The sequence below is a fragment of the Populus trichocarpa genome, chromosome 15 (genome assembly GCF_000002775.5).
Source record: "Populus trichocarpa isolate Nisqually-1 chromosome 15, P.trichocarpa_v4.1, whole genome shotgun sequence".
NCBI classification, from domain to species: domain Eukaryota; kingdom Viridiplantae; phylum Streptophyta; class Magnoliopsida; order Malpighiales; family Salicaceae; genus Populus; species Populus trichocarpa.
In genome coordinates, this window is record NC_037299.2 from 10,225,854 (window position 1) to 10,250,233 (window position 24,380).

Here is a 24,380-nt window from a genome sequence, read left to right on the forward strand (position 1 = left end):
GTTAGTTAGTGTTGATAAACTCCAAGGACTAAAAGGGAGTTATTTAAAGAGCAACAACGCTACTGATGAGAGTGATGGCGGGTAGCTTTTATAGCTGAGAGCCTGAGGAGCCCTAATAGAGAGCGTGCAGGTAGATGCTCTAAGGACTAGTTAGTTAGTGTTGATAAACTCTAAGGACTAATATATAATTAACTCTTCCTTTTTTTGGGTTTAAGAAAAAAACTCCCACCAACCAAAAAGAAAAAACATAGCAAGTGATGGGAGCAGAACTTCGAAATGAGCAAAAACTAAATGTGACTGACAGATAGACACCATTAACGTCATATCTTTTATATTCGCTATCCTTCACCAGTCTTGATTCTTCCTTTCTCCCACCTTCTCTTTATTTAATTTTCCTTTTGGTTTCAAAATTCAGTCAACGGAGGAGGTTTGAGAATGGCGACTCAATCATCGGAACCTTCTCCTGCAAATCCTGCCCATCAAAACCCAGGTCCCACTTCCATCTTTTATTTTCATCTCGTTTTTCCTTAGGCTTTATGAAGGAATGATTGAAGCGGGTTGCTTTCCTAGTGTCCAGACTTGTAATATGCTGATTTCAATGTTTTTTTGAAATGGGTGATCTTAATGGGGTATTTGAGACTTGGCATGAGATGGATAAGAGAGGTTGTGCACAGGACGTTGATACTTGTATTCTGACGATCAATGGGCTTTTCAGTTACAATAAAGTAGAGGATGCATGTTTTCAATGGGTTTTAGTTCTGAGAAGGTGGATTATACGGATGATGATTCTCCGGAGTTCAATTTAGAAAGGTTTTGCCTTGATAATGGGAATGGTGAGAAAGGAAAGATCTTCAAGTGTCTGCCTGGTTTGGCAATAAGTCAGGATGGGGAGCATTGGGCTAGAATTGAAGGGGAACATCATAATGGAGCTCTGTTTAAGATTTTATATTTTTAAATTATTTTGCTCTAAATTAAATTAATTATTTCTAAATTAAGAGCAAAATAGTCAAGATTGCTAATTCAATTCATCTCCAGGGTATTTCAAACATAAGAATTGTAATAGGTTGAATTCAAATTTGCTTTTGAATTGAATTCAATTTCACTTGTGATTTAATTCCAAACAGGCTGTTACGGTTACTGTTATTTTTTGAGCTTATAGGTTATTATTATAATTATTATGTGATTTGCAGCTCAATTAATTAATTCATGTCTTAACTACCATTGCAATTGATTGCAGTGTCTTTTGTTTATGGATTACTAATCAAAGATGATTGGTGTAAATGGTTATGAGCAACTTAAATGATTTGGGAGACGACCAATGGGTTATTTGTTTACAGTGTCAAAATCACTTCAAATTTAGGATTATATTAAGCATATGGTAATGGTTTCTTTTTTTATGCTTTGAGCTACAGAGAATGTACAGCCATCAACTGGGGTTCAGCAGGGTGCTGGGGCTGAGGCTATCAAGCAAAGTCCTCCATCTGTCTTTGTGAACTCAGAACCTATGCGAGAGGAACAAGTGCAGAATGCTGTGAAGTTTCTTTCGCACCCAAAAGTTAGGGGCTCTCCTGTTATGTATAGAAGATCGTTTCTTGAGAAGAAGGGCCTCACTAAGGAAGAGATAGATGAAGCTTTTCGGCGTGTGCCGGTAAATAAGTTATTTTTGTTGGCTCACCTTTTTTCTTACATGCCACTCTGTTTAATCATTTTTTTCTTAAGTTTATGGATTCTCAATGTATTCGTATCTGTTCATTCTTCCCCTCTTACATTTTCTGCGAATTGCAGGACCCAACCCCAAGCACACAGGCAACCAGTTCTAGTCAAGGTACAAGATCTTAGCATGAAAGTGGGATGATTATTATCTTTTGTGATAAGCAGTTCTTGGGATTTCTAAGATTTGTATATCCTTGCATCACTGATTATATTTCGTGTTGTATTATGACAAAAGTAGAGGGTCAGGTGATATCAACACCAAATGTTCAGCCACCAGCCCCAGCACAAACCCTGCAACCTGTAGCAGCTGCTCCTACTGGTGTCATTTCTACAATGAGGACTTTGACTCAACATCAATTTAACTGGCATCATGCTGTTGCTGCTGTAGGACTGCTGGCAGTTTCAGGTGCTGGAACAGCTGTGTTAGTTAAGGTATCAAAAAATACTCTCCACAACCACACTGTCATGCTAGTCAACTTGTTGATGCTTAATGTTTGTTTTCTATTTCCAAAGATGGTGTAGGTTGCATCTGTAAGTTTCTTGCACCCATCGTTGTGTAAATTTATGCACCGGGTTCTTAAGGTTCTACATGTTAACTTTCATGACACAAATAGATAACTTATTTCTTGTTCAGAAAACTATTATTCCCAGGCTGAAGTCTTGGATACGCAAGGTTGTGTTGGAAGAAGAAGATGACAGCGTGATGAAAACTAATACAAAGCTAAGTTTGGCAGAAGAAGCAGCGGCAGCTGCCAAAGCAGCAGCAGCTGCAGCGGCTGATGTTGCACGAGCGAGCCAGGAAATGTTGAATTCGAAAAATGAAGGTGGGATAGTGATAGAATTATTATTTTTTTCATTTCCAGCACTGGTTTCTTTAAATGCTTTCTGATTATTATTATTATTATTATTATTATTATTATTATTATTATTATTTTGTAACCATCTTGATTTACTCTTTCAGAGAAGATATGCTTCAAGGAATTTATGAATATGTTAGATGTGCAAGTACAGGAAATGAAGTCAATGAGTACTGCTATACATAGATTGGAAGGTAAGAAGATGTTGCTTTGACATCAGAACCATATTTCTTTCTATGTGCTGCCTATGCATGGTTGTTGAGATGCTCGCTTTTGTCCTTGTCTGTAGCAGTTCCCATTAAGAATTTCGATTTGTCAATGGTGTATTTGTGGAAGAACTTTCTGTCACTGGTGCTTTCAGAGCTGCTAGGCACATAATTGCCATTTTTACATGCATCTAGGTATTAAGGCATCAATATATGTTAAATGCAATAGAGTGTGAGACTCCCTTGTAGATCTCTTTGCCAACATTATAGGTTGTGAGAAAAAAATAAAACAAAGGTATCTTTTCGTTTGGTGGAAATGGATTTTGGAGTGCAGAATGCTTGATGTTGATGATCGCAGAAACTTTAAGACATTCATGGAAGATTGAGGTGCTATTTTGACATTCTTGTTCAATGACTTTTAAGGCTGAACTAGTTGTAAATGATTCGTTCCAGAATTCTGAAAACTGTTTGTAAAGTTGGTTCTTTTTCAACTAGTTCAGTAATGTCTTCTTGGCTGATCATTTTCAATTTCTATGGTGCATGTTACCCATATTGATGCTGGAGCAAATCCTAAACAATAGTTTAAATTTGATAAGTTATTGTAGCACAGTGGTGTAGTGTACTGCAGCAACTATAGTATGAATTTGGGTTTGTCCTTTCCTAGTCTATTAATACTAGTTAAGCCCTAGATACTTGTAGGAAAAGGATTCATTAGTCTTGATCACCAAGTGAAATAACTTAAAGGAAATATTTAAAAGGTCACATGCTAATCATGTGACTCGTAATTAATTAAATTACACATATATAGTGAAAACCTGCATGCTTGGTAGATTGGAAACACAGGATTGTAATCTGCATTTGTAGGTATGTCACCTTGTAACTGTTTGTAGTTTTGAATACATGCATCTCTAATTTGGCATAAAATGTCATGTGAAAGTCATGACTCCTAAATAATGGGGCCTGTGGTCTCTTGTTGCTTATCCAGGAAAGCTAAAGTTAAACCTAGAGAGAACAAGAGGATTGTTTCTTGCATAGTTTTGTTAGTGTTTAATAAAGTATGCTTTGACTAGATTTTGCTATGCTTATATGACATTTTATTAAGTTAAAAATTGTATGAAAAATAAAAAATGTTTATATGAACTGCATTATTTTTTATTTTTCTTGGTTGTCAGCCAGTTATGAATGAAATAAATGGCCGCAGTAGTCATAGCTCTTGTGCATGTGGCAGTTGGTTGTTGATATTGCTCAATTTTGTTGCTCTTTACATGTCTTGGAACTTGTTATTATATGCATTAAAAAGTTATCTGGCTTATTGCCTGAGTAAACTGCTTGGTTATATCCCAGATGCCTAAGGTGGTGCTTTGTTAAGTGAAATTATTGCATTGATTGTGATTGAAATTATGTAAAGTCTTTATGCTTCAGTGTTGGTTGGGGAGTCTGGGTGCCCTATTACATGTGACGCTGGTGAGAAGGCCTTGAGAAAAATAATTGTAGCTTGTGGCCTTCCTTTTCATTTCCTATCTTTTATCTTGTAATGTTTTGAAATTTGTGGAAAACATGTCTTAACACTATTAGAAGATCTGTTCATCTATAGTGTTTTTTTTTTTTTTTGTCTCATCAGGACAAACAGATTACCGTGTGAGAAACTCTCTTGCTGATCAAGAAGATTATAGAGCCTCAGTGGCAAATCCAAAGGTGAGCATAACTTAGGTGTGCACTGCACACTGAAAGCTTCATGATTTGGAATGAAAGTTTGCATTATAAATTCTGTGAGATAAGTTTTGAGCTCGGCAATTTGAGGTTCTTAATGTTTCTTTCTTTTTATCAGCAAACATTTACCAATGGCAAGGCAGAGTTTGATTTGCGTTCAGGTTATTTTCCAGCGATTTCAGTTTTGGTTCTTGTTTTCTTTTTTTCTTTGGTTTTGATTTCCATGTCATGTAATCAGAGTTTTATGGACAGGGAGATCTTCATCACAGCCCATGTCTGCTCAAGCCTCTGTTGCAGCACACCCAAAGTCATTTATGGAGGTATGAACTAGTGTAACAAATTTGTTCAAAGTGTATTGGAGGCTGGCATCCATAGGAATTAATCCTCCTGTAGATTGTAGTGGACCGGTGGTCAATAGTTTGCATGATGCTGGTGTTTTTGCAGAGAAACGGGGATGCAACTTTTTTTTTTTTAATATTTTGGTGAATAGGATCATATTTCATTAATTAAAAACAGGGATGCAAAGGCATCAATTTTCCTTCTGTTTTTTTCAGGATTGATGTAAGGTCTTTACTTTTTGGAACCCTACTTGGACATTTTTGAATGGTTTCAAAGTTTTGATATTTAACTAACTTGGTCAAACAATTAAACAGTTTCAAGTTTATTGAAGATGGGAATTATTGAAACATTTCATAACTTTGTACCCTTCTGTAGCAACTTAAGCCCAAGTCAGCATTGCTACTTTAAAGAAAATTGGCTAAAACCTTAAACATTGAACAGAGAAATCATCTTTCTAGAGATTTCTTAGCTGTACGAGTTTAATGTTTCATATTCTAACTGGAATCTGAGATGTCTGAATTTTACCACTATTCATATTGTGTGATTTTCTTCTTGTATGATAAATATGGATGCGTAAGAAATAACTATTTCAGATTCAATTTGGCAATGCTGATGGATTCAGTAGCAAATGGTAGAATTCCGCTAACTATTTTGGTAATTATGTTGCAGATCATGGACCAGAGAGGGGAGAAACCTGCCAATATCAGAGTAAGTCAAACCTATTTTTTACACTGAAATTAGCTTCCTTTGCTGTGAGTGACATGCTAATCTTGTCATCCTGGATTTATATGCAGGATATCAATGATCAACCACCCAACCCTTACCAGCAAATTTCAAATCCTCGCATAGCATCTAGAACGAAGGTGTGCTTTTTAGAAGTTTTGCATTAACATTCTAATGCAGAATCAATTAATGAATGAAACAAGCACAAGCAGCGAACCAATTTTCTGAAAACTCAAATTATTGATCAATCAAATTCATGCTGCCCTTTCTAATGTTCTAATAGAGTGAATGGTTTAGGCACCAAAGTTAGGAAAATCTAAACCTAATAGGATTAGGAAAACTAAACTAGGAAAATTTACCAAACAAGAAATATAACTAGTTTCCTTGTAAAACCATTTTAGCTACTAAGTAGAAAATAACGAAATTTAATAAAAAAGTTTTGTATTATCATATACAGAACCAAACTTCCTATTTAGCCAAATATTAATTCCCGGGGGATGTTTTCTCATTCTACATCACTTTCCTTCATTTTCAATGGATCCATAGGCTAATAGGGTTTTTTCTATGTAGTTGGCCATGTAAATGCAGAGCATCTACCTGTCTAGATGCGAGCATTATTACTTTCATTCTTCTAATTCTAAGTACTTGCATCGTAGTAATTAACTTATTGAAAAAAAGGAACTCCTGAATGTTGTGAATATTTGACAAGGTGTTTCTTGGTTCACCATTACATTCCTTCTTTTCCAATAGAATCATATGCATTATGTGGATTATGTTTTTTGGATTCAGATGGTCATGTTAGGAATGAAAATCTGAAACTGCTACCAGTCTTCAGAGAGTTTCAATCCCCCCTACACTCTTCTGATTTAAAACTCCTGGATTGCTATAAGTGGGGCATGATATGTTATTAAATTATTCCAGAATGTTATTCATATTTGACAAGAGTAGTGCTAAAATTAGCAAAAAAGAAAAGGCCTTACAAATTGATGTGGCATCTACTTTACCCATCACTCGGTATCGCTGAATGCATCATGTCTTATTCTAGTGGATGAATCAGAAGTAGCTCTAAGTTGACACAGATTTTTTATTTCACTCTTAAAAACAGAATCCATTCGTCCAGCTTGAGATATATAACTTGGAAAAATACATCTACATATTTTTAGACTCTTGCAAAATACATTGAATAACAAGAATCTTCTTTAGAGGTTTTGTATTCACATTAAAGCTAACTGCTTCTTTACCCTTGTGAGTAGCCCTGGGAGGTTGGTCGAGCTCAAAACAACTCAAGCCAAGTGCTTGAGTCTCAAGCGGGCAGAGAAGGTTTGAATTCCAATGTACAAGACAGTGGTGTCGATCAGTTAGATGGCGAGAGCACTGAACCCTGGTGGCAGCAGAAAAATGCCAGAATCACAGAGATAGAAAATGGAGATGAAATAAAAGCTGGACCTTTTGGTGCACAAACCAGCGAGCAACCAGTTAGGCGTGCATGGGTCCCTCCACAGCCACCCCCTGTCGTGATGCCTGAAGCAGCTGAAGCCATCAGACGACCAAAACAATCAATTCAGAAAGAACAGTCAGAAGATGATCAATCTGTGTCTCATCCAATAGACACAGCTGATGAGCTACAGAGGATAACAAAAATATCAGAATCAGGAGGTGCAGTGGAGATTAATGGTGGGGGGTCAGTGCTGAACTCAAGTGAGATACAGGAGGAGCAAGAACAAATCCATGAGAACTAGAGCAGAGTTTGATTTGCATGATCTAACCGATCCAAGGTACAGTTTTGTGTTTGAAACAACTGCCTGAGAATACTTCTGATCAACATGGGACAATCAATTTGATTCCACATGTAATTATGTGCCAAACTTTACTCTTTTAGACTGTATCTGGAGTTCATTTTCATGGGAATAAAGTTATGAATACTGGACAATGTTTTTGTATAATTGTTGTGTGCATAGTGTTTTGTACTGCACTCCCATTAAGCTCACCGAGGATACGTGAGTTTTGCTTGTTTGTTCAGTAACAAAGCTTGGCGTACCAAGTTATTAAAATCACCCTCCTATCATCATCATCATCATCAAGTACCAACACGTCGTGATCTAATCGTTGCGTTGTTCCTTGATGTATTCGTTTTAGTTTTCCTTTTTTCTTGTTCTCCTAGCGTTGGCCTTGGTTAAAAATGCATGGCTTTTGATTTTCTTATCTTTTTTTATTTATTTATTATTAACAAAACCTAATTTACCTATTACTGTTAGCTCTATATTTATTGGCACTGTTAGAACAGTACAACGGTAATTTTGTTTCTTCACTTAAAAAACTTTGCAGTGACTTCTAAGAGTATTACATGACTCATTTATCATTTTAAAAATAACAAAAGAAAAATAAATATTTTTTCATATTAATTACGTCGTGAAACAACCAGAATATCATTAGAAGTAAAAAAATTAAATATGATATCAAATGGTATTTTTATGTTTTTACTATGGTTTTTTTGTTATTGCAATTTATGCTATGGAGAAATTTGTATTTGGCCAAATAAAAAAAATAATTAAAATGCATAGTAAAACAACTAAAATACTTTTAAAACCAAAAAATTTAAGTCTAATGTCGAAGGGTATTTTTGGTTTTTTACAAAGGTTTTGTAATTAGAAAATCAGTCTAGGGGCACTTTTGTATTTAGCCAAACAAGAGAAAAATGTTCGTGTGGCACACCTGAGAGCGTGTGGGAGACACTCATGTCCATCGAGTAGCACTTACAATGCCTCCCGACATCAAAAAATAACATTCCACTATGTTTTTTGAAGTGTTGTCATATCTTTTTCTTGTTGGTGCGACGTATATTTCCGGTGGTAGTCCGATTTGTTTTCAGTGGCCTTTATTTTTTTCCCCTACTCTATTTCCTTTCCAAGAAATTATAATTTGACCCTCTTGGTCATTGATATTTCAGCTTCAGTACTTATTTTTTTGATTTTTTATTTTTATCTTGGTCTTTTTTAAGAAATTTTATATGTTTTTAATTTCATCTTTAAATTCCAATTTATCAAATATTATATTCTTCAAATTAGTCCTCATTATTTAGATTTATAATTTTTTGTCTTGGCCTTTTGTAAAAGTTATTTCATTCTTCAATTCAAATTGATGGTATATCTTTTTTAATTTGGTCCTCGTTGTTTTGATTTATGGTTTTTTTTCTTGCACTTTTGCAAAAGTTATTATTATTTTCAATTTCACTATTGAATTACAACATTTCTTTTATTTTTTATGTTAATTTTGAGCCCCATTATTTTTTTAAAAAAATTTTCCTTGTACTAAATTGATTTTTTTTTAATTTCACCATTTAATTAAATATAAAATTTATTTTTTATTTTAATTTCGATCCCCATTCTTTTAATTGCTATTTTTTAAAATTCTTTTGTATAATTGAAATTTATTTTTTAATTTTATCTTTCAATATATATGATTGATTAAGTGAAAATTGAATTTCATGATTTTTCTAGATTGGATGTTTCAACTCTAATTACTCGAATCAGGGGTTTAAAAAGTTAATACAATTTTTTTATTAAAAAAAATAGGTTTTATAATTTTTTTATTTTTTTATTAGGTTATTCTAATAACATAATCTAGATCGCAGATCTGACGGATATTCCAGATTAACCCAATTCTAATTAACATGATTACAAGTTTACCATGACCTGTTTTTTATATCTTTTTTTTACTCCATTTCAAAATCTAAACATTATTTTAAATATATATATATATATATATATAATCATAATAATTTTTCCATGCTTGGAAGTAAATCCCATCTCACATAGCAATAGCAAATGAGCCTTGATGTTCGTGTTCGTGTTTTGTTGTGGGAATATATATATATATATATATATATATATATATATATATATATATAGAGGTTGCTCTCACAGGCTGTTAATGCATTGCTTTTTTTGTTTTTTTCTTCTACAAACTAAGGAGTACCTACCAAATCATAATTAAATCGAGCTTTAATCATCTGATTTTTTTCTCATTTAATAATTCTGCATTCAATAGTAGCGTGAAAGAAAAGAGATATTCATGTTGGGAATTAAATATAGTTTAAAAATTGGATTATATTAGTGATAGTGGGCCGACCATCTTCTGGTTATGATTTTAGTGGCACGTTACTTGTGATTTGTTTATATTATATGGCCGTCCCCATCTAGTTTGCTTTATATATATTTCATGCTGATTCTTTAAATTAAAATTGCCCTATTAATTAAATATTATTTTATCTTGAGTTTTTGTATTATACAACACTGGGTATTAAATATTATCAGATTAGGTTGCTATGAATTTTGTTACTGAAATAATAGTTAAAAACTCGTGTCCAGAATTAAACATTAAAGAACGAGGTTGCTATTACCGCACGAAGTTTTAATTATTTGAAACGTTTGGCAAAATAAAGGGATTAAAAGATACTCTACCCTTTTAATATTTCAACCCTAACATATTAAACATTTCAGCTCCCTATTTTGTCCGATGGAACATAAAATAGAAAGAGGAATATATATATATATATATATATATATATATATATATATATATATATATATATATATATAAAAGCATGTTGGTTGATCATGTGGTGAAAACTTAATTTAGGATTAGATGAAGCATTCCATGACTGCTTCTTGGGATAAAGGTATCTGGGTTTGAATGTGGGTTTTTCTCTTAGACTTGATATTGATGGAGAGATCAGCGCTTCTAATTTGTATAAAAACAAATTGGTGTGTGCCTCGAACACCAATGAATGGTTTGAAGGTGAGCCGGCGTTTACCGGTGAGTGGTGGCAGACAACTAATCTGACTTCTCAGAGCTCAAAATATACTATACTTTAAGGTGTGTGTTCGGGCAAGGTATTGGGTCGATGCCCTAAAAACATGGTGCCACTGACCAGCCTCTTGTGCTTGGAGGGTGTCAGGCTAGGATGGCTATCCGCCTGGGTTTAGCCTGAACAGCTAGGGTATATAGCTTGTTCCGAACTGCTAGATTTTTATTTTTTATTAATCCACCATCACTGGTTTAATAAGGAAAAGATGCTTTTAACAGCAAAGAGGACAGATAAGGAACTTGCAGGTAAATTTGCATCCAATTTTTCCTCGCTTCAAGATATCTAAAGTTTTTACCATCTTATCTTGATAAGATTTTGAAATTTACCTTTTAAAAAATTATCAGTCTTATAAAAGGTTATTGAAAATATTAATTTTAAGATTTATAAAATTAATCGAGGTACACATAACGTAACTTAAACATTTATATTAATTAAAAAAATAACAAATAGATGAAATTAAGTGTAAATATTTTATGATGCAGACAAGAGGCAAAAACCTCAGGAGAGGAAGGATCTTAACTTCATATAAACTCAAGATACCTTTATATGTATAGTTCTAACACATCAATATATGCCACTTCCTGCTGTCCCGGCACAGTAAATAGGGATTTCATTTGCTGGCTGCATAAATTAGCACGATTCATGTTCTTGATTTGTAGCTATATATGCATGAATGTCCTTTGATGTTGATTTTATATCCTGCCGACGTCCCAGCACAGAAAATAGGGATTTCATCTCTTCCCCCATCAAAAACCCACAAGATACCTCTGTATAAAAACCAAACAAGACTAATGAAGCATTAATAAATTCAAAAAAATAAATTGCATATATTTAATAGGAATGATAATTTAATTCAAACTCAAAAAATATTAATTTAAACCAACTCGAATGAGTATTTTTTTGGATAATTATATTACTTGATAAGCAATGAATAGAGTATAAATATTTTTATTTTTAAACCTTACCCCAATTTGACTCAAATCTATTGAGATATATAATGCATATGTAGAAATTTTGTATTTTCTTAATCTAATATAATATATTCATATTTCAAAATTAACTTAATATATATATATATATATGTATATAAAATTTATAATTTTATTATTTAAAATCTATATATATATTTTTATATATACACTTTAAATATTATATTATTATTTTATTTATTTGAATAATAGAAACCTCATAAATAAATAATAAATAATAAATAAAATATAAATATAAATATAAATATAAGAAAAAAAACTTAATATACGTATAGTTGTTTTCCTTCCACCTACTATTTATTAGAACTCCAGCTATTATAGCACTCCGAGGCAGGATAGGTGCTCGAATTCACAACACACAGTAGTCCATTGGAAAACGGAAATGGCCTTTTTATATTCGTAGGTACATAAATTCATGGACACAGTTTTGGGAAATGAAAATGGCCCTTATACTATGAAATATTATTGAGTTTTTAATATAGTGAATTGCAGAGAAAAGAAAAGATAAATGGGAAATTTTTAAATTTTAAGAAGATAAATTTGTTCTTGATACATAAAACACTAAGAATAGATTCCCACTCAAACTTGAATAAATAAAAAGAGTAAAACGTTGTTACCAAACCATTTTTTTAAAAAAAATTAATTTTTTTATATGTTTTGAATCGTTTTGATGCGCTGATTTTAAAAATAATTTTAAAAAAATAAAAAAAATTATTTTGATGAATCTCGTCACGAAAAGTATTTTGAAAAACAAACGCAACCATACTCTCAAACAGATGTAAAAAAAGAAGAAGAACAAACAAACATCTCGATATATATAAAAAAATTATTATTTTAATACATCTTGGCACAAAAAATATTTTGAAAAACAATCGCAACCACACTCTTAAACAGATAAAAAAATATTATTATTTTAATACATCTCGACATAAAAGGTATTTTGAAAAACAAATACAATCACACTCTCAAACAGGTAAAAAATAACAAGAAGAAGAAGAAGATTATGCCTGTTATATTATCTTCAAAAGTTGATAAAAATACTAAGAAAATCCATAAATATTACCCTTATTTGTTGAAATTATGGGAGCATGTTACTGTTATTGCATCACAGTTTTGGAAAGCGATCTAAGGACAGTGAATGTGTTAACTATCGTTGACTCCTAAGAAGAAAACTGTTAAATGCTGACAGTATCAACATTACTGAAGGAAGGACAGGATCCTGACTCCACAAAACTAAACTAAATTCCACAGGATGATTTGATTCCTGTCTCGTCCTTAATCACCCACCACCCCACTCATTCATGTTCAACGCTGATGATTTTTTTTTTAAAAAAAAAAAATTAGTATTTGAAAGTATAATTGTTAATGTTTTTTAAAGTATTTTTTTGTTTATAAAAAATAATTTTTGATATTAATATGTTAAAATGATCCATAAATATTTTAAAAAAATTAATTTCAAATAAAAAAAACCCCACAATTCACTGGCCACACATATCTTTCTTTAAATTAGTAGTGCTTAGTACTGTTATTTTTTGTTTGGTGCGCATGCTTTGTTATTCATACTATTATGTCCATGGCTATATTAGTCTTGACTCCTACTTGTAATTTTGTTAAAGAAAAAAGAAAAAGATTATATTTTTCTACTCTCTTCTTTCTCTCTCAATTTCTTTGGATTTTGAATTCTTGAGCCACAAAATTAAGAGACAGTACTGGTATTAACTAAGACAAGATGGCACTTAATTTTCTTTCTCCAGCTGAAATCAAGGCTATCTCTTTCTTGGATTCTACTAAATCCAATCACATACCTAAGCTTCCAGGTTTTTTTTTTTCTACTCTTTTTTCTCACTTTACTTTTCTGGGTTTTCCTTTTTGTTTCCAGGAAAAAAAAGCTGGAAAGTTTTTTAGGAGGTAATGAACAAGAAAGTTGGATAATTTTGCTTTTGGGGTGTCATAGAAAAGGTTAAACATTTGAGAAAATTATGAATCTTTTGCTTTATGTATGAAAACGACTTTCTGGGCGACTCTTCAGTTTAACAACGGATAGTTTTGTTGAAGACTTTGATTTCAATTTCATTGTTTATGTCGTAGAAATGAAAAGGTTTGAAACTTTGGTTCTTGGTGGTGCCTAATATAGGTAGGCTTGGTTTGAAGAGGAAGGATTGTCGAGGGAGAAGAATTCAATGTTCTGTTCAGAATCAGAATCAGCCACCTCCAGCTTGGCCAGGAAGAGCGTTTCCAGAACCTGGACGCAAGACCTGGGATGGTCCTAAGCCTATATCAATTGTTGGATCTACTGGTTCCATTGGAACTCAGGTAGTTATATAATTTGGATATCAAACAAACTGTCCCAGTTACTGCAATTACATTTATGCTTTAAGGTTCTTACTTAATTAGCTGCTGGTTTTTTGAATATTTTGAAAGAGAATAAGCCAATGAGGCAGAAAAGCTCACGCGATAGGAGGTTTATTGTTTCTGCTTGATAACATTCTCTTTAAAGGAAGAGGGGATGGTCGCTCTTAGCTTTCATTTTATGATAATTTGATTTTCGATAAATGTAGCCTTTATTGGAGTTGGGTATCCTCACTTTTTATTAGGTCAATCGCTTAACCAAGAATAATTATCATTCTTCAATGTGCGTTGTCTTGTTTTTTTTTCCTCATATTTTTCTTCTTTTTTTCTCCAATATTTACTTTTAGTTATTCAAATCGAAAAAAATATAAGGCTGTGTAAACAAGTTCTATCCCTTCATGTTCAATCATTTGTATATCTCGCAGACATTGGACATAGTAACAGAGAATCCAGATAAATTCACAGTCGTGGCACTGGCAGCTGGTTCAAATGTTACTCTTCTTGCTGATCAGGTAATCAGACGGTTTTATGTTGTAAAGAACTTGCAATACCTTGATTGACAGATTATGTGCTTTGAACAGTGTGATTCCCAATCCATTCTTTAATTGAGTATTAGTACTGATGGCCTTTTCTCTCTCTCTGGCCTTTTCTCTTTTTCGCTTTTTTCTTTTTTTTGGTTGTACAGGTGAGGAGATTCAAACCTCAACTAGTTGCTGTTAGAAATGAGTCATTAGTTGATGAACTCAAAGAGGCTCTGGCTGATGTCGAGGAAAAGCCTGAGATTATTCCTGGGGAGCAAGGAGTTATCGAGGTAGAATAACATCACATCTTTCTCTTGGTTTGTTTTGCTGGTGAAGCTCATCTTGTTATTAATTGCCAATTGACTTCTTTTCAGGTTGCTCGTCATCCAGATGCTGTCAGTGTAGTTACAGGAATAGTAGGTTGTGCAGGCCTAAAGGTGTAACCACAATTCTGATTGATCATTCTCTATTTAGTCTTTTTGCTCCATATAATCCAGAATATCTAAAATCTTTCTCGGGCTAGGATTTCATACGAGGGCTTTTAAAATAGGAAAAAAGTTGAGTGGTTTTTGAATATGTGATTTTGTGCTTTCCTCTTTTCATATTTTTCACTAAAGATGACGTTCTCTTTACTATTTTATCAATTATCAAGTTGTTGAGGATTTGATATCAGTATTAAGGGGACAACCGATGTTTGTCAATTATTACTGACATGAAACTAACCTAGCATAGTTTCTCTCTTCATCTCTTTCAGCCTACGGTTGCTGCGATAGAAGCAGGAAAAGACATATGCTTGGCCAATAAAGAGACACTAATTGCTGGAGGTCCTTTTGTCCTCCCTCTTGCTCACAAACATAACGTAAAAATTCTTCCAGCTGATTCTGAACATTCTGCCATTTTTCAGGTATGAAAATATATTTATGCTGATAGTTAAGGCTTATCTGTTTAGATATAGATTTCAAATGCTTCGGCTAATATTTTGAGCCCTAATTGGCAGTTCTTATCTATACCATTTTCATGTTCTTTGATCAATCTGTTAATGAATATAATCAATTCCATAAATATTAACTAGATAGAACTCAAAAGATATCTTCTTTCTTCAGTGTATTCAGGGCCTGCCTGAGGGTGCATTGCGGCGCATCATTTTAACTGCTTCTGGTGGGGCTTTCAGGTGTGAAATCATAATTTAATCTACAATCTTCAAGTTTTTAAGTTGAAATCTAAATGGGGCTTCCGTATTTTCCTTGGATATCTTGTCTGATTAATTATGTTTCAGAACTATAGATGTGTTCAGTAATTTGAAAAGTTTTGAGTGTTGAAGACATGTTTTCTTGGGCTCCAGAACCTTTAACTTGATTTACTTGCACCTCTATCTTCACATCTGTTTTCTCTTAAACTGCGAAGGTGACTTAAATTAATAAATTGACATCATCATATTGTCAGTACAGACATCTCATTAACCAATATTCTGGATGTTGCAGCTTCATCTTAAACCGTGTAAAATTATATGAAGCTGGGTTTAACTATTTGGTCATTTCCTTGGTGATCACAGGGATTGGCCTGTTGAAAAATTGAAAGAAGTTAAAGTAGCTGATGCTTTGAAGCATCCCAACTGGAGTATGGGTAAAAAGATTACTGTAGACTCTGCTACCCTTTTCAACAAGGTTTGTTTGTGTTACCTTCTTGATTCTGAATTGCAATCACCATTTATGTATGGATATATTTCTGGAATATGGGTAAAAAGGTTGCAGTTATTTATTTATTTTTGTTTTGACAGGGTTTAGAAGTCATTGAAGCCCACTATTTGTTTGGAGCCGATTATGATAATATTGATATCGTAATTCATCCACAGTCTATAATACATTCAATGATTGAAACACAGGTCTGACTCTAGAACTTTTTCTTGTTAGCTGGCTTCCCCTAACTTATTGCACTTTCTGGCAGAGGCTCAATTGCCCATTTAAAATTTCTAGAGGCTTTGGAATATATACTGGACATATGCAAACTTGTTCTTTCCTCATCTTTGCATTGCCATCTGTTTCTTCACAGGATTCATCTGTTCTTGCACAATTGGGGTGGCCTGATATGCGCTTGCCTATCCTTTACACCTTGTCATGGCCAGAGAGAGTTTACTGTTCTGAAATTACTTGGCCTCGCCTTGATCTTTGCAAGTTAGTAGCCTTTTTTCTTTTTCAAACTATAGTTTTAACACTTCCTTTTCTTTTCTTTGTTTTCTTCTTTCTTTTTGTTTTTTGGATGTGATAGCCAATCCAATATATGAAACTTCTCAATGACGACGTCAACAATAAGTCTTTTGTGATTCAGTCTCTTCCCAGACATGATTGCATAAGCTGTATGCCTTTACATTCTAGCTGAGCCGAAGTGATAGACAATGGAATTTGATATCGGTCTAGAAGCACACGCCGACTACTCCTTTTTTATAATTATTATTATTTTTATTTAATATTAAATTAAATGGATGATGCAGGCTTGGATCACTAACTTTTAAAGCTCCCGACAATGTAAAATACCCATCTATGGATCTTGCCTATACTGCTGGACGGGCTGGAGGCACCATGACAGGAGTCCTCAGTGCTGCTAACGAGAAAGCTGTAGAAATGTTCATTGATGAAAAGTATGTATTCATGTTATTTATTCCTTTAATCTAAAATATGCTGATGATAACAACAGCTTGTAGCAGCACCATTTCACTGCATAGCTATTTTCAGGAGGTTCAAAAATCTTATAAACAGTTAATTGTCTTAGCTATTTTTATGGTAAATAGTGGTGTGAGTCGCCCAGAAAATGTCATAAATACAGTAGCAGTGATTGTAAGAAGCTGCACTATGTCAGTCGATGCATTAGGTTTCCCCCTTCTGGGTTTTTGAGTCCTTAGCTAACAAATAGTTTACCTGTTTTTCTTTTCAGGATAAGCTATCTTGACATTTTCAAGGTTGTGGAGCTAACATGTGATAAGCACCAAGCAGAATTTGTGGCCTCACCCTCTCTGGAGGAAATTATACATTATGACTTGTGGGCGCGAGAATTTGCTGCTAGCTTGCAACACTCTTCCGGTCCAAGTCCTGTTCTTGCTTGATTGCCGGCATGCCAATGCCATGATGAGGAAGCGTCTAATTTTGGGGCTGGCAAGACATGCTGTATTCCTGCCAAAACTGGCATCCTTACTTGGGTTTGGGAGAGAATTGATTAGACGTATGACATGAATATTGAAATAGGCAACCAGAATATGTTCCCCGTTAAATACATGCTGATCGTATAAATGCATTCCTTGCATCCTTGAAAGGATCTTGAAAGTTACGGCCTGAATTTCCCACGGAAACGAGGATAAAAAATGCATTTTGCACTTAAGAGAGGAAAAAATAAAGATCTCTTTATGGTCTCACACAACCTTCTCTCGAAAATAAAACCATGACAGGCATTGCTTGTATTCCCTTCCAAAGATCTTGGGCTGGCTGGCATCGTTTTCCAAGTCTAGCTGTTGGGCTTCTTCACTATGAAGCTTTGTAATCTTGTAATTAAGGCTCTTGGTTTAACGTAAATTAGTTTCCAGGTGAGTCTATTTCCATGTTCACATAAACCTACGTCCATGTAAACCAGCAAATTATGGGTCCCAAGTCGAAGTTATATGCTTTGAATGTCAAGTGCCTTGTTCATCCACAACTTAACACGATTGATTCACCATTAATCCCGTTGTAACACAGTTGTATTGGTAGATATATTTGTTTAAAATAAATGGTATTTTAATTAAAAAAAATTCTCACCATAACCTAAACAAGCACACCAAGAGATCATCCACGTTTTCGGTTTCGGTTTCCAACACATTTGACACGTCCCAATCTTCATGGTGACGGCTATGATGATAACTTCACCCTTTTTTTATATGTAAAATTAAGTAAAGTATTTATGTTCATTTAATTTACAAAAAATAAATAAATTAAACCGTTCCGTTGTAAAAGAAGAAGAAGAAATCTTAATTAATAGGTTTCAGTTTCCCCAATGAAATTGTCTGTAACTCTTTCACACTCACTGTCATTACAATACAAGAAACCTCCTTTTAGCTTTCTATTATATTACTCTATTATTATTAATTGAGTTAAGAGGATGATGATACGAGTGATGAAGGGATCGAGTTAGAATTCGAGATCATTGTGAATAAATGTGCTGGAGCCGATGACTTTCTTTTTTTCTTTTTCTTTTTTCTTTATCCTCCTTGTCTTAATTTATAAAAATATTTTTTTTCAATTTCATCTTCCTCAATTTTTTTATTTGTTAGATATAGTTTTTATTCTTTTAATTGTTATTTTTATTTTCTTGAAATCTTTTTTAAATTGAATTTTTTTTTATTTTATCTTTTAACATTAAATTGGTTGAGTGTTGATTTTCTTAATTGAGCTCATGTCTAAGATTTAACGAATTGTGAGTTTAAGAGATAAACTCAACTTTATAAGGTCCACTTGGATTTATATTTTTTTTAGCTTCATCCTTTAGCATTTATTTAATTCGAGATTGAGCTTTGTTTTTTTTATTTGTTTTCTATGGGATTTATCAGTAATTTTGAAAATAACACAGGTTATCGTGGGTTTTTTTTTCTTTATTAAATTTATATTTTTTAAAAAAAAAAATTGTTTTTAAAGTAAATTAAATTAATTGATTAAATATAGGCATGAGATGTTCACTTCATGGTATTTTTTTCTCTTTGATTTTTAAGTCACTACTTTGACTGCGTATACAACCTTTTTTGGTGCTATCGTACAGCTTTTTACAGTAGCACTTGAGCCGTATTCATTAGCTTTTTTTGGTTGTGGATCGATGTCCATAGCAGAGTAATGATGAGCCTCCAACATATTTTTCTTTCTTTTCCTCTTGGGTATAATATGAGCAATTTATTTTTATTATTAATTATAGTCAATTTTTTTGTTCACTTTGTGTATTGTTAATTTTTTATTTTTTATTATATTATTAAATTAATCGAGTTTATTGAATATAGTAAAATCAATGAATAAAGTTTTAGAATTTTCTTATTACTTTGAAAACATTTGCGTGTAGCCTTAACAATTTTTTTATGTTACGAACAATTTAGCAAAGCCCGCAACATAACACGTGCTATATAACTAGTTTTATTCTAATTAAAGTTTTTAACTCCTTTGTTTTGATTTCTGTTCTTGCATATGCTTCTTCTAGAGTGTCCCCAACAATACCCTTTTAAGCTTCTCCGATAGTCCATCCATGTGTTGTTTAGTTAGTCAGAACAATTGTAAGATGGCTTTATTTATTTGATTTATTCATTAATATTTTAAAATTCAACATATTTGACAATATTATCCTTTTAGCATTTTTTTATTCTGAATTTTTTTAATTTTGTGTATTATTTTATTTTATTGATTTGAGATTTGGGGAAGTGTTGGATCGTTAATCCCATTTTTTAATTGTGTTTTGAAGTTAAATAGTATTTATCTGGGTTGCAACCGAGTTTTTGACTGGGTTTTACTGGATCAACCTGCTAGATCAGCCGGGGTCACCCCAGGTTTTTACTTTCTCTATGTTTTTTTAAACCCGGCCCGGTTCCAGCCCCGAGTTAGCCCGGTTCTGGGTCGACCTACTAGGCCGGGCCGGGTTTCAAAACTATTGCTTAAGCCGGAAACACAAAGATTAACTTATCTGGAAAGATTGATGAAAAAAGAAACTCCTTTTGTAACAAATTAATATCAAATTAAGTATAGTGAAAACTAATCAAGGGGTTGATTAATTAGTTTTTAAAACTAGATGAAATGTTTAATTCATTTTGCAAAATTAGAGAAATTAATCTATAATTTACTCTCCTTTTTAATAATGCCTCGGGCTATAAACCCAACAAAAAAGTAATAATCTAAGGCAATCTGTTCTTTAATTTTATTATACAAGTGATATAACCATGACTGACATATACTATGAATTTAGAAATTATTCTAAAGAACGAAGACACGTTGTCGGTGCATCTAATTCTTTTTGGGATTGATCACTTTTTCTCAATCACGTTGATCAGTGCCTTCTTGGTTATTTCTTCAAGCCGTTTCTGTTTTGTTTGCTAGCAGGGGATTCATATCACTTCTAATAGTTGCTGGCTGCTACTTACCCTCTCTGTTTTTGTTGTTAAAAAATATTTTTGTAAAAAATTAAAAAAATATTTATTTAAATTATTTTTTTATGTTGTTTTAATGGGTTGATTTTAAAAATAATTTTAAAAAACTAAAAAAATATTATTTTAATATATTTTCAAATAAAAAATACTTTAAAAATTAACTATTATCGGGTTATAAAATAAACCAGAGAAAAACGTGCAATGAATGCCTGCACTAAAAAAACAGGACGAATCATGTATCATTTCAATAAACAGACCATTAAATACGGATGTTTTACCCATTTTTTTGTTTTGTAGTCTCCATCCAGCTCTACCTCTGTCTTTCTAGCTACAAAGCATCGATTCATTTTTTTATTTAGGGCTATAACCAATGCACCAAGGGAGAAGAAAACAATATCTCATGTCACAGGGTCCAGGAGGATCATTCCTAGGGATTATGCTCTTTGATAAATCATAGTCAATTTGAAGTAAAACCAATATAATGCATATATGCTTCATATCTATTAGATCTACCTTCTAAAAGTGAGTTGCTTTACTTCTTCATAATTGATTGAGTGTGTACAGGGTAGTGATATATTTGAACATTTTGAGGAAAGGACAGTACAAAGACAAGTGCAGATCCAACCATTAGGTATGAAACCAATGACTTAGTACTAAGATGTGTCTTTTCCCACGAATTGGAATTGAGTTATCCAAATCATTGCGATCCTTTAGCCCTATTCACGCGGAAACAGACACCCTGCCATTTTTCTGAGGAAGGTGCAATCAGAGCGTGGGGTTTGTGTGAGCATGGCCAGCTATTCATTGGGAATCCAGCTCAAAGGGATGAATATCTAATCATGTATAAGTTTACAGGAATCATTTATACAAACTATATTCTTCAGAATACTGTAAGGAGAATAATTGACAATGGCAGAGTTGCAATACAGACAATGACCCAGAAAATATGTACATGCACATTGTTGATAATGGCAGAGTTGCAATACAGACAATGACCCAGAGAATATATGCACCTAAGCATTTTGGATAATATGAGATTGATTTTCTTTCATTTCGCACTTGTGAGAGCAGCTTTGCCCTATTGCCCCTTCAGGAGAAGAGAGGTCTGCTGCCCTGTTTTCAGATATTACGAGATTGAGAAAAAAATAAGAAACAAGGCAAAAGCTGTAAATGGAAAAGAGGTTCTTCAGTACAGTGGAGGTGATGTGGAAGTTATGGCTGGTCTCAAAGCTGATTTGGATAGGTACCCAAGAAATATTAGATACCTTTGGGTGCCAGTAAGTTACAGGCTTTGGCATCGTATGCTCGAACAGAGATAAAAGGGAGGTTGTGAAAATTCTTTATGGGGCTGGCAGAATAGCTAATTGGTACAAAGCAAAGCTCACCACAATCACCTTCTGTTTAGCTTTTTCTAATTGTTATTCTCATGCTGATTGATCCTTTTCTGATTCTTGGTTATGCAGATAGAGTGGAATTATGGTGGCACTTGCAGGAAACGCACCTCTCCATGCTCTGGGGTCATTTGTCTACGCAAAACTCTAAAAATTCTATATGATAGCTCTGATTTTAGTTTCTAGATTTTCTACCAGTTTCCAGTTCAGGTTTTGACTAAATCCTTGCTTCATTTCCCTTTTCTTCTCGACAAAATCTTCACATTTCATCAGCTCCCACTATACCCGCAGGATGAGAGGGTGAGCTTCTCCTTTTCACTTTACACATTTTCCTAGGTTTATTGGAAGCATGAACAGTGGGATTGACATTGAGACTACTACGATATGACAAAAGGCTGAAGACCAAGACCAAGAGCTTTCGGCACCATGCATGGGAGGCCCAATCTGGGGGACACAAAATATTGCTGTCAGTGAGGTGTTGGGTTCCTTTCATTTCATACCTGCATCGTCAAACCTGCTCAGCACTTGCAAATTGCAAACCCCAGTTGGATTTTTAACTTTTGACATGAGATTACCTACCAGATTATTAATCAAGATGCCTCTAAATTAAACCATTATCTGGATTTACTGGTGCAAACTTTCTTGGTGATGCTATAACAGTACTGCATCTTTCCAGCTCCTTCTTGCCTGCTTCCACTCCATTTCCCATCACATTAACCAGATAAATCTAATATGAAAGCAGCTTGGGAATGCGACTGCCAAATGTCAACTTATAATCATGTTGTGCTCTAATATGAAAGCAGCTTAGGAATTAACGAGATCTCCAACTTATAATTATGTGATGCTGTGGTGGAGAGGGTTAACAAGATATAAGGTATTTAATTCTAAGAAAAACTAAAAAAAACAACTGCATTGTAAAGTTATTGGAAGAAAATCAGGTTTGTAATTTCTCAATTCAATGATAAACAGCTAAGAGTCTAAAAATAATTTAAATAGCTTTTTTTTTCCCTTAACACACGAGAGAAATAGATAATTAGCAACAAATCATCCTTAAATCCAGAAATAATCAAAACCCTAAATAAAAACAGAAATAAATAAACAGGGAAGCTATGATTCTTAATAGATTTTGACTTTGAAAAACCTTTAGATTTTGCGCGATGCTGTAAGCCTTTGAATAAATTCGAAAAAAAATGATATAATTTGTATCAGTTAGACACTCGAGTAAAATATTATTATGACCTAAGTGTGTGCTTGCCCTTCTACAAAGTCTTCTTAAGCTTTTTTCCTTCCATCTAATCCTTAAAATTATCAGCTAATTGTCTCGCGTTTGTATAAAATACTTGCAATGCAAGAAACTTTTTTTTTTTTTTAATATTAATTATGAAGTCAGATACCTAATTTTGTCTGGCAAGGAATCCTTTAATTAATGGATTTTCAGCTCTTATATATATAATACATTTAGCTGAGGGCTAGTTAATTATAAACAAATAAATCCACTTGATTAAACAATGATTAATTGGATAAATCATGCTCCCACTCAACAAGCCAAATGGCCACTCAAAACGGTGAGCACGGACAAACGCTTGTCTTGAACTCTTCCTCCTGTTTACCCATTCACATATCTTGAATTATCTTGAATTATTTTTTTAAATTGTAGGTGAAACGATTCAAATGAAACAGAACTATATATATATATATATATATATATATATATATATATATATATATGAATATAAAACTTGATTTCTCAGATTAAATCACCCCTTCTAGAATTAAGATTTAGGATGCATGAACGCTGGAACAGAGGAAAACAACACACCAACCTTAGACCGTGACAAGAATTATGATATTTCATCCTGCCAATATTATTACAATATTGAAAAATAAACAAAATCATGATCATGTGGATCAATGGTCAAATGTTCGGCACTACAATACCATAAAACAATAAAAAATTGTGGGTGGAAACTAACTTGCAACAGGCCAGCCTAGCTAATTAAGGCTTTCCGCATTATAATGTGAATGGTGCGTGCATAAATGGCTGCCCTCGTGAACCTTCTTCCTTGTTGGTAAACGCAGTTTGGTCTTGTTCACCCATGAAAATTAAGTAGCACACCTAAATTAGGTATGGCATCTATACCGTGTGAGATATAATTTTCTAAATTCAGCAACATATCAATTTTGACTATAGAAATATTCTACCTATAGACTATGATCCTAGTTGCCAGAAGATGGGAAAATACTATAGAGAAATTCTACCTACAAGCTATGATCCCAGTTGCCGGAAGATGGGAAAATACTATAGAGAAATTCTACCCACATGCTATGATTCCGCTTGCCGGAAGATGGGAAAATGTATAATTTTTGTTAGGTTTCAAAGTAATTTTTATTTGAAAATATATGTTTTTGATATAAGTACTTTAAACAATTTAAAAACATCTAATAAATTATTTTAAAACAAAAATATAAAAAAAAAAAATCATTTTTTCCTAAAACATCTTTAACTTTTTTTTTCTTTTTAATGTTAATTAGCTCTTATTTGACAAGGGGTGGGAGCCGACCCTTAGTACTTTTCA

General features: G+C 33.2%; 2 protein-coding genes across 3 annotated transcripts; both read left to right on the top strand.

Moving 5' to 3' along the window:
* Positions 1–229: 229 nt before the first annotated feature.
* LOC7453766 (peroxisomal membrane protein PEX14) lies at positions 230–7,491 on the top strand. Of its 2 annotated transcripts, none has more exons than XM_002321562.4 (12): positions 230–490; positions 1,413–1,648; positions 1,786–1,825; positions 1,949–2,145; positions 2,348–2,537; positions 2,675–2,764; positions 4,398–4,471; positions 4,605–4,647; positions 4,739–4,806; positions 5,495–5,533; positions 5,620–5,688; positions 6,802–7,491. In XM_002321562.4, exons 1-12 carry the CDS (start codon positions 436–438, stop codon positions 7,285–7,287), a joined length of 1,587 nt encoding a protein of 528 aa, XP_002321598.3. In that variant the 5' UTR covers positions 230–435; the 3' UTR covers positions 7,288–7,491. The 2 variants fall into 2 exon arrangements, with proteins under 2 accessions (XP_002321598.3, XP_006374518.2); XM_006374456.3 differs by having other exon boundaries at positions 1,952–2,145.
* Positions 7,492–12,947: 5,456 nt separating this feature from the next.
* On the top strand, positions 12,948–17,592 carry LOC7457738 (1-deoxy-D-xylulose 5-phosphate reductoisomerase, chloroplastic). The gene is made up of 12 exons (XM_002321563.4): positions 12,948–13,221; positions 13,539–13,717; positions 14,179–14,265; positions 14,439–14,564; positions 14,649–14,711; positions 15,029–15,178; positions 15,378–15,445; positions 15,827–15,938; positions 16,052–16,156; positions 16,324–16,445; positions 16,763–16,909; positions 17,203–17,592. The coding sequence occupies exons 1-12, from the start codon at positions 13,134–13,136 to the stop codon at positions 17,369–17,371; spliced, it is 1,416 nt and encodes a 471-aa protein (XP_002321599.3). The 5' UTR covers positions 12,948–13,133; the 3' UTR covers positions 17,372–17,592.
* The last annotated feature ends 6,788 nt before the right edge of the window (positions 17,593–24,380 follow it).

Bases quoted from the DNA above. Each gene is read 5' to 3' on its own strand.
- LOC7457738 (XM_002321563.4), top strand. From the start codon at position 13,134: ATGGCACTTAATTTTCTTTCTCCAGCTGAAATCAAGGCTATCTCTTTC. The intron at 13,222-13,538 runs GTTTTTTTTTTT...TGCCTAATATAG, and splicing joins TCACATACCTAAGCTTCCAG to GTAGGCTTGGTTTGAAGAGG. The intron at 13,718-14,178 runs GTAGTTATATAA...TATATCTCGCAG, and splicing joins CTGGTTCCATTGGAACTCAG to ACATTGGACATAGTAACAGA.
- LOC7453766 (XM_002321562.4), top strand. From the start codon at position 436: ATGGCGACTCAATCATCGGAACCTTCTCCTGCAAATCCTGCCCATCAA. The intron at 2,765-4,397 runs GTAAGAAGATGT...TTGTCTCATCAG, and splicing joins TGCTATACATAGATTGGAAG to GACAAACAGATTACCGTGTG. The intron at 4,648-4,738 runs GTTATTTTCCAG...TTTTATGGACAG, and splicing joins AGAGTTTGATTTGCGTTCAG to GGAGATCTTCATCACAGCCC.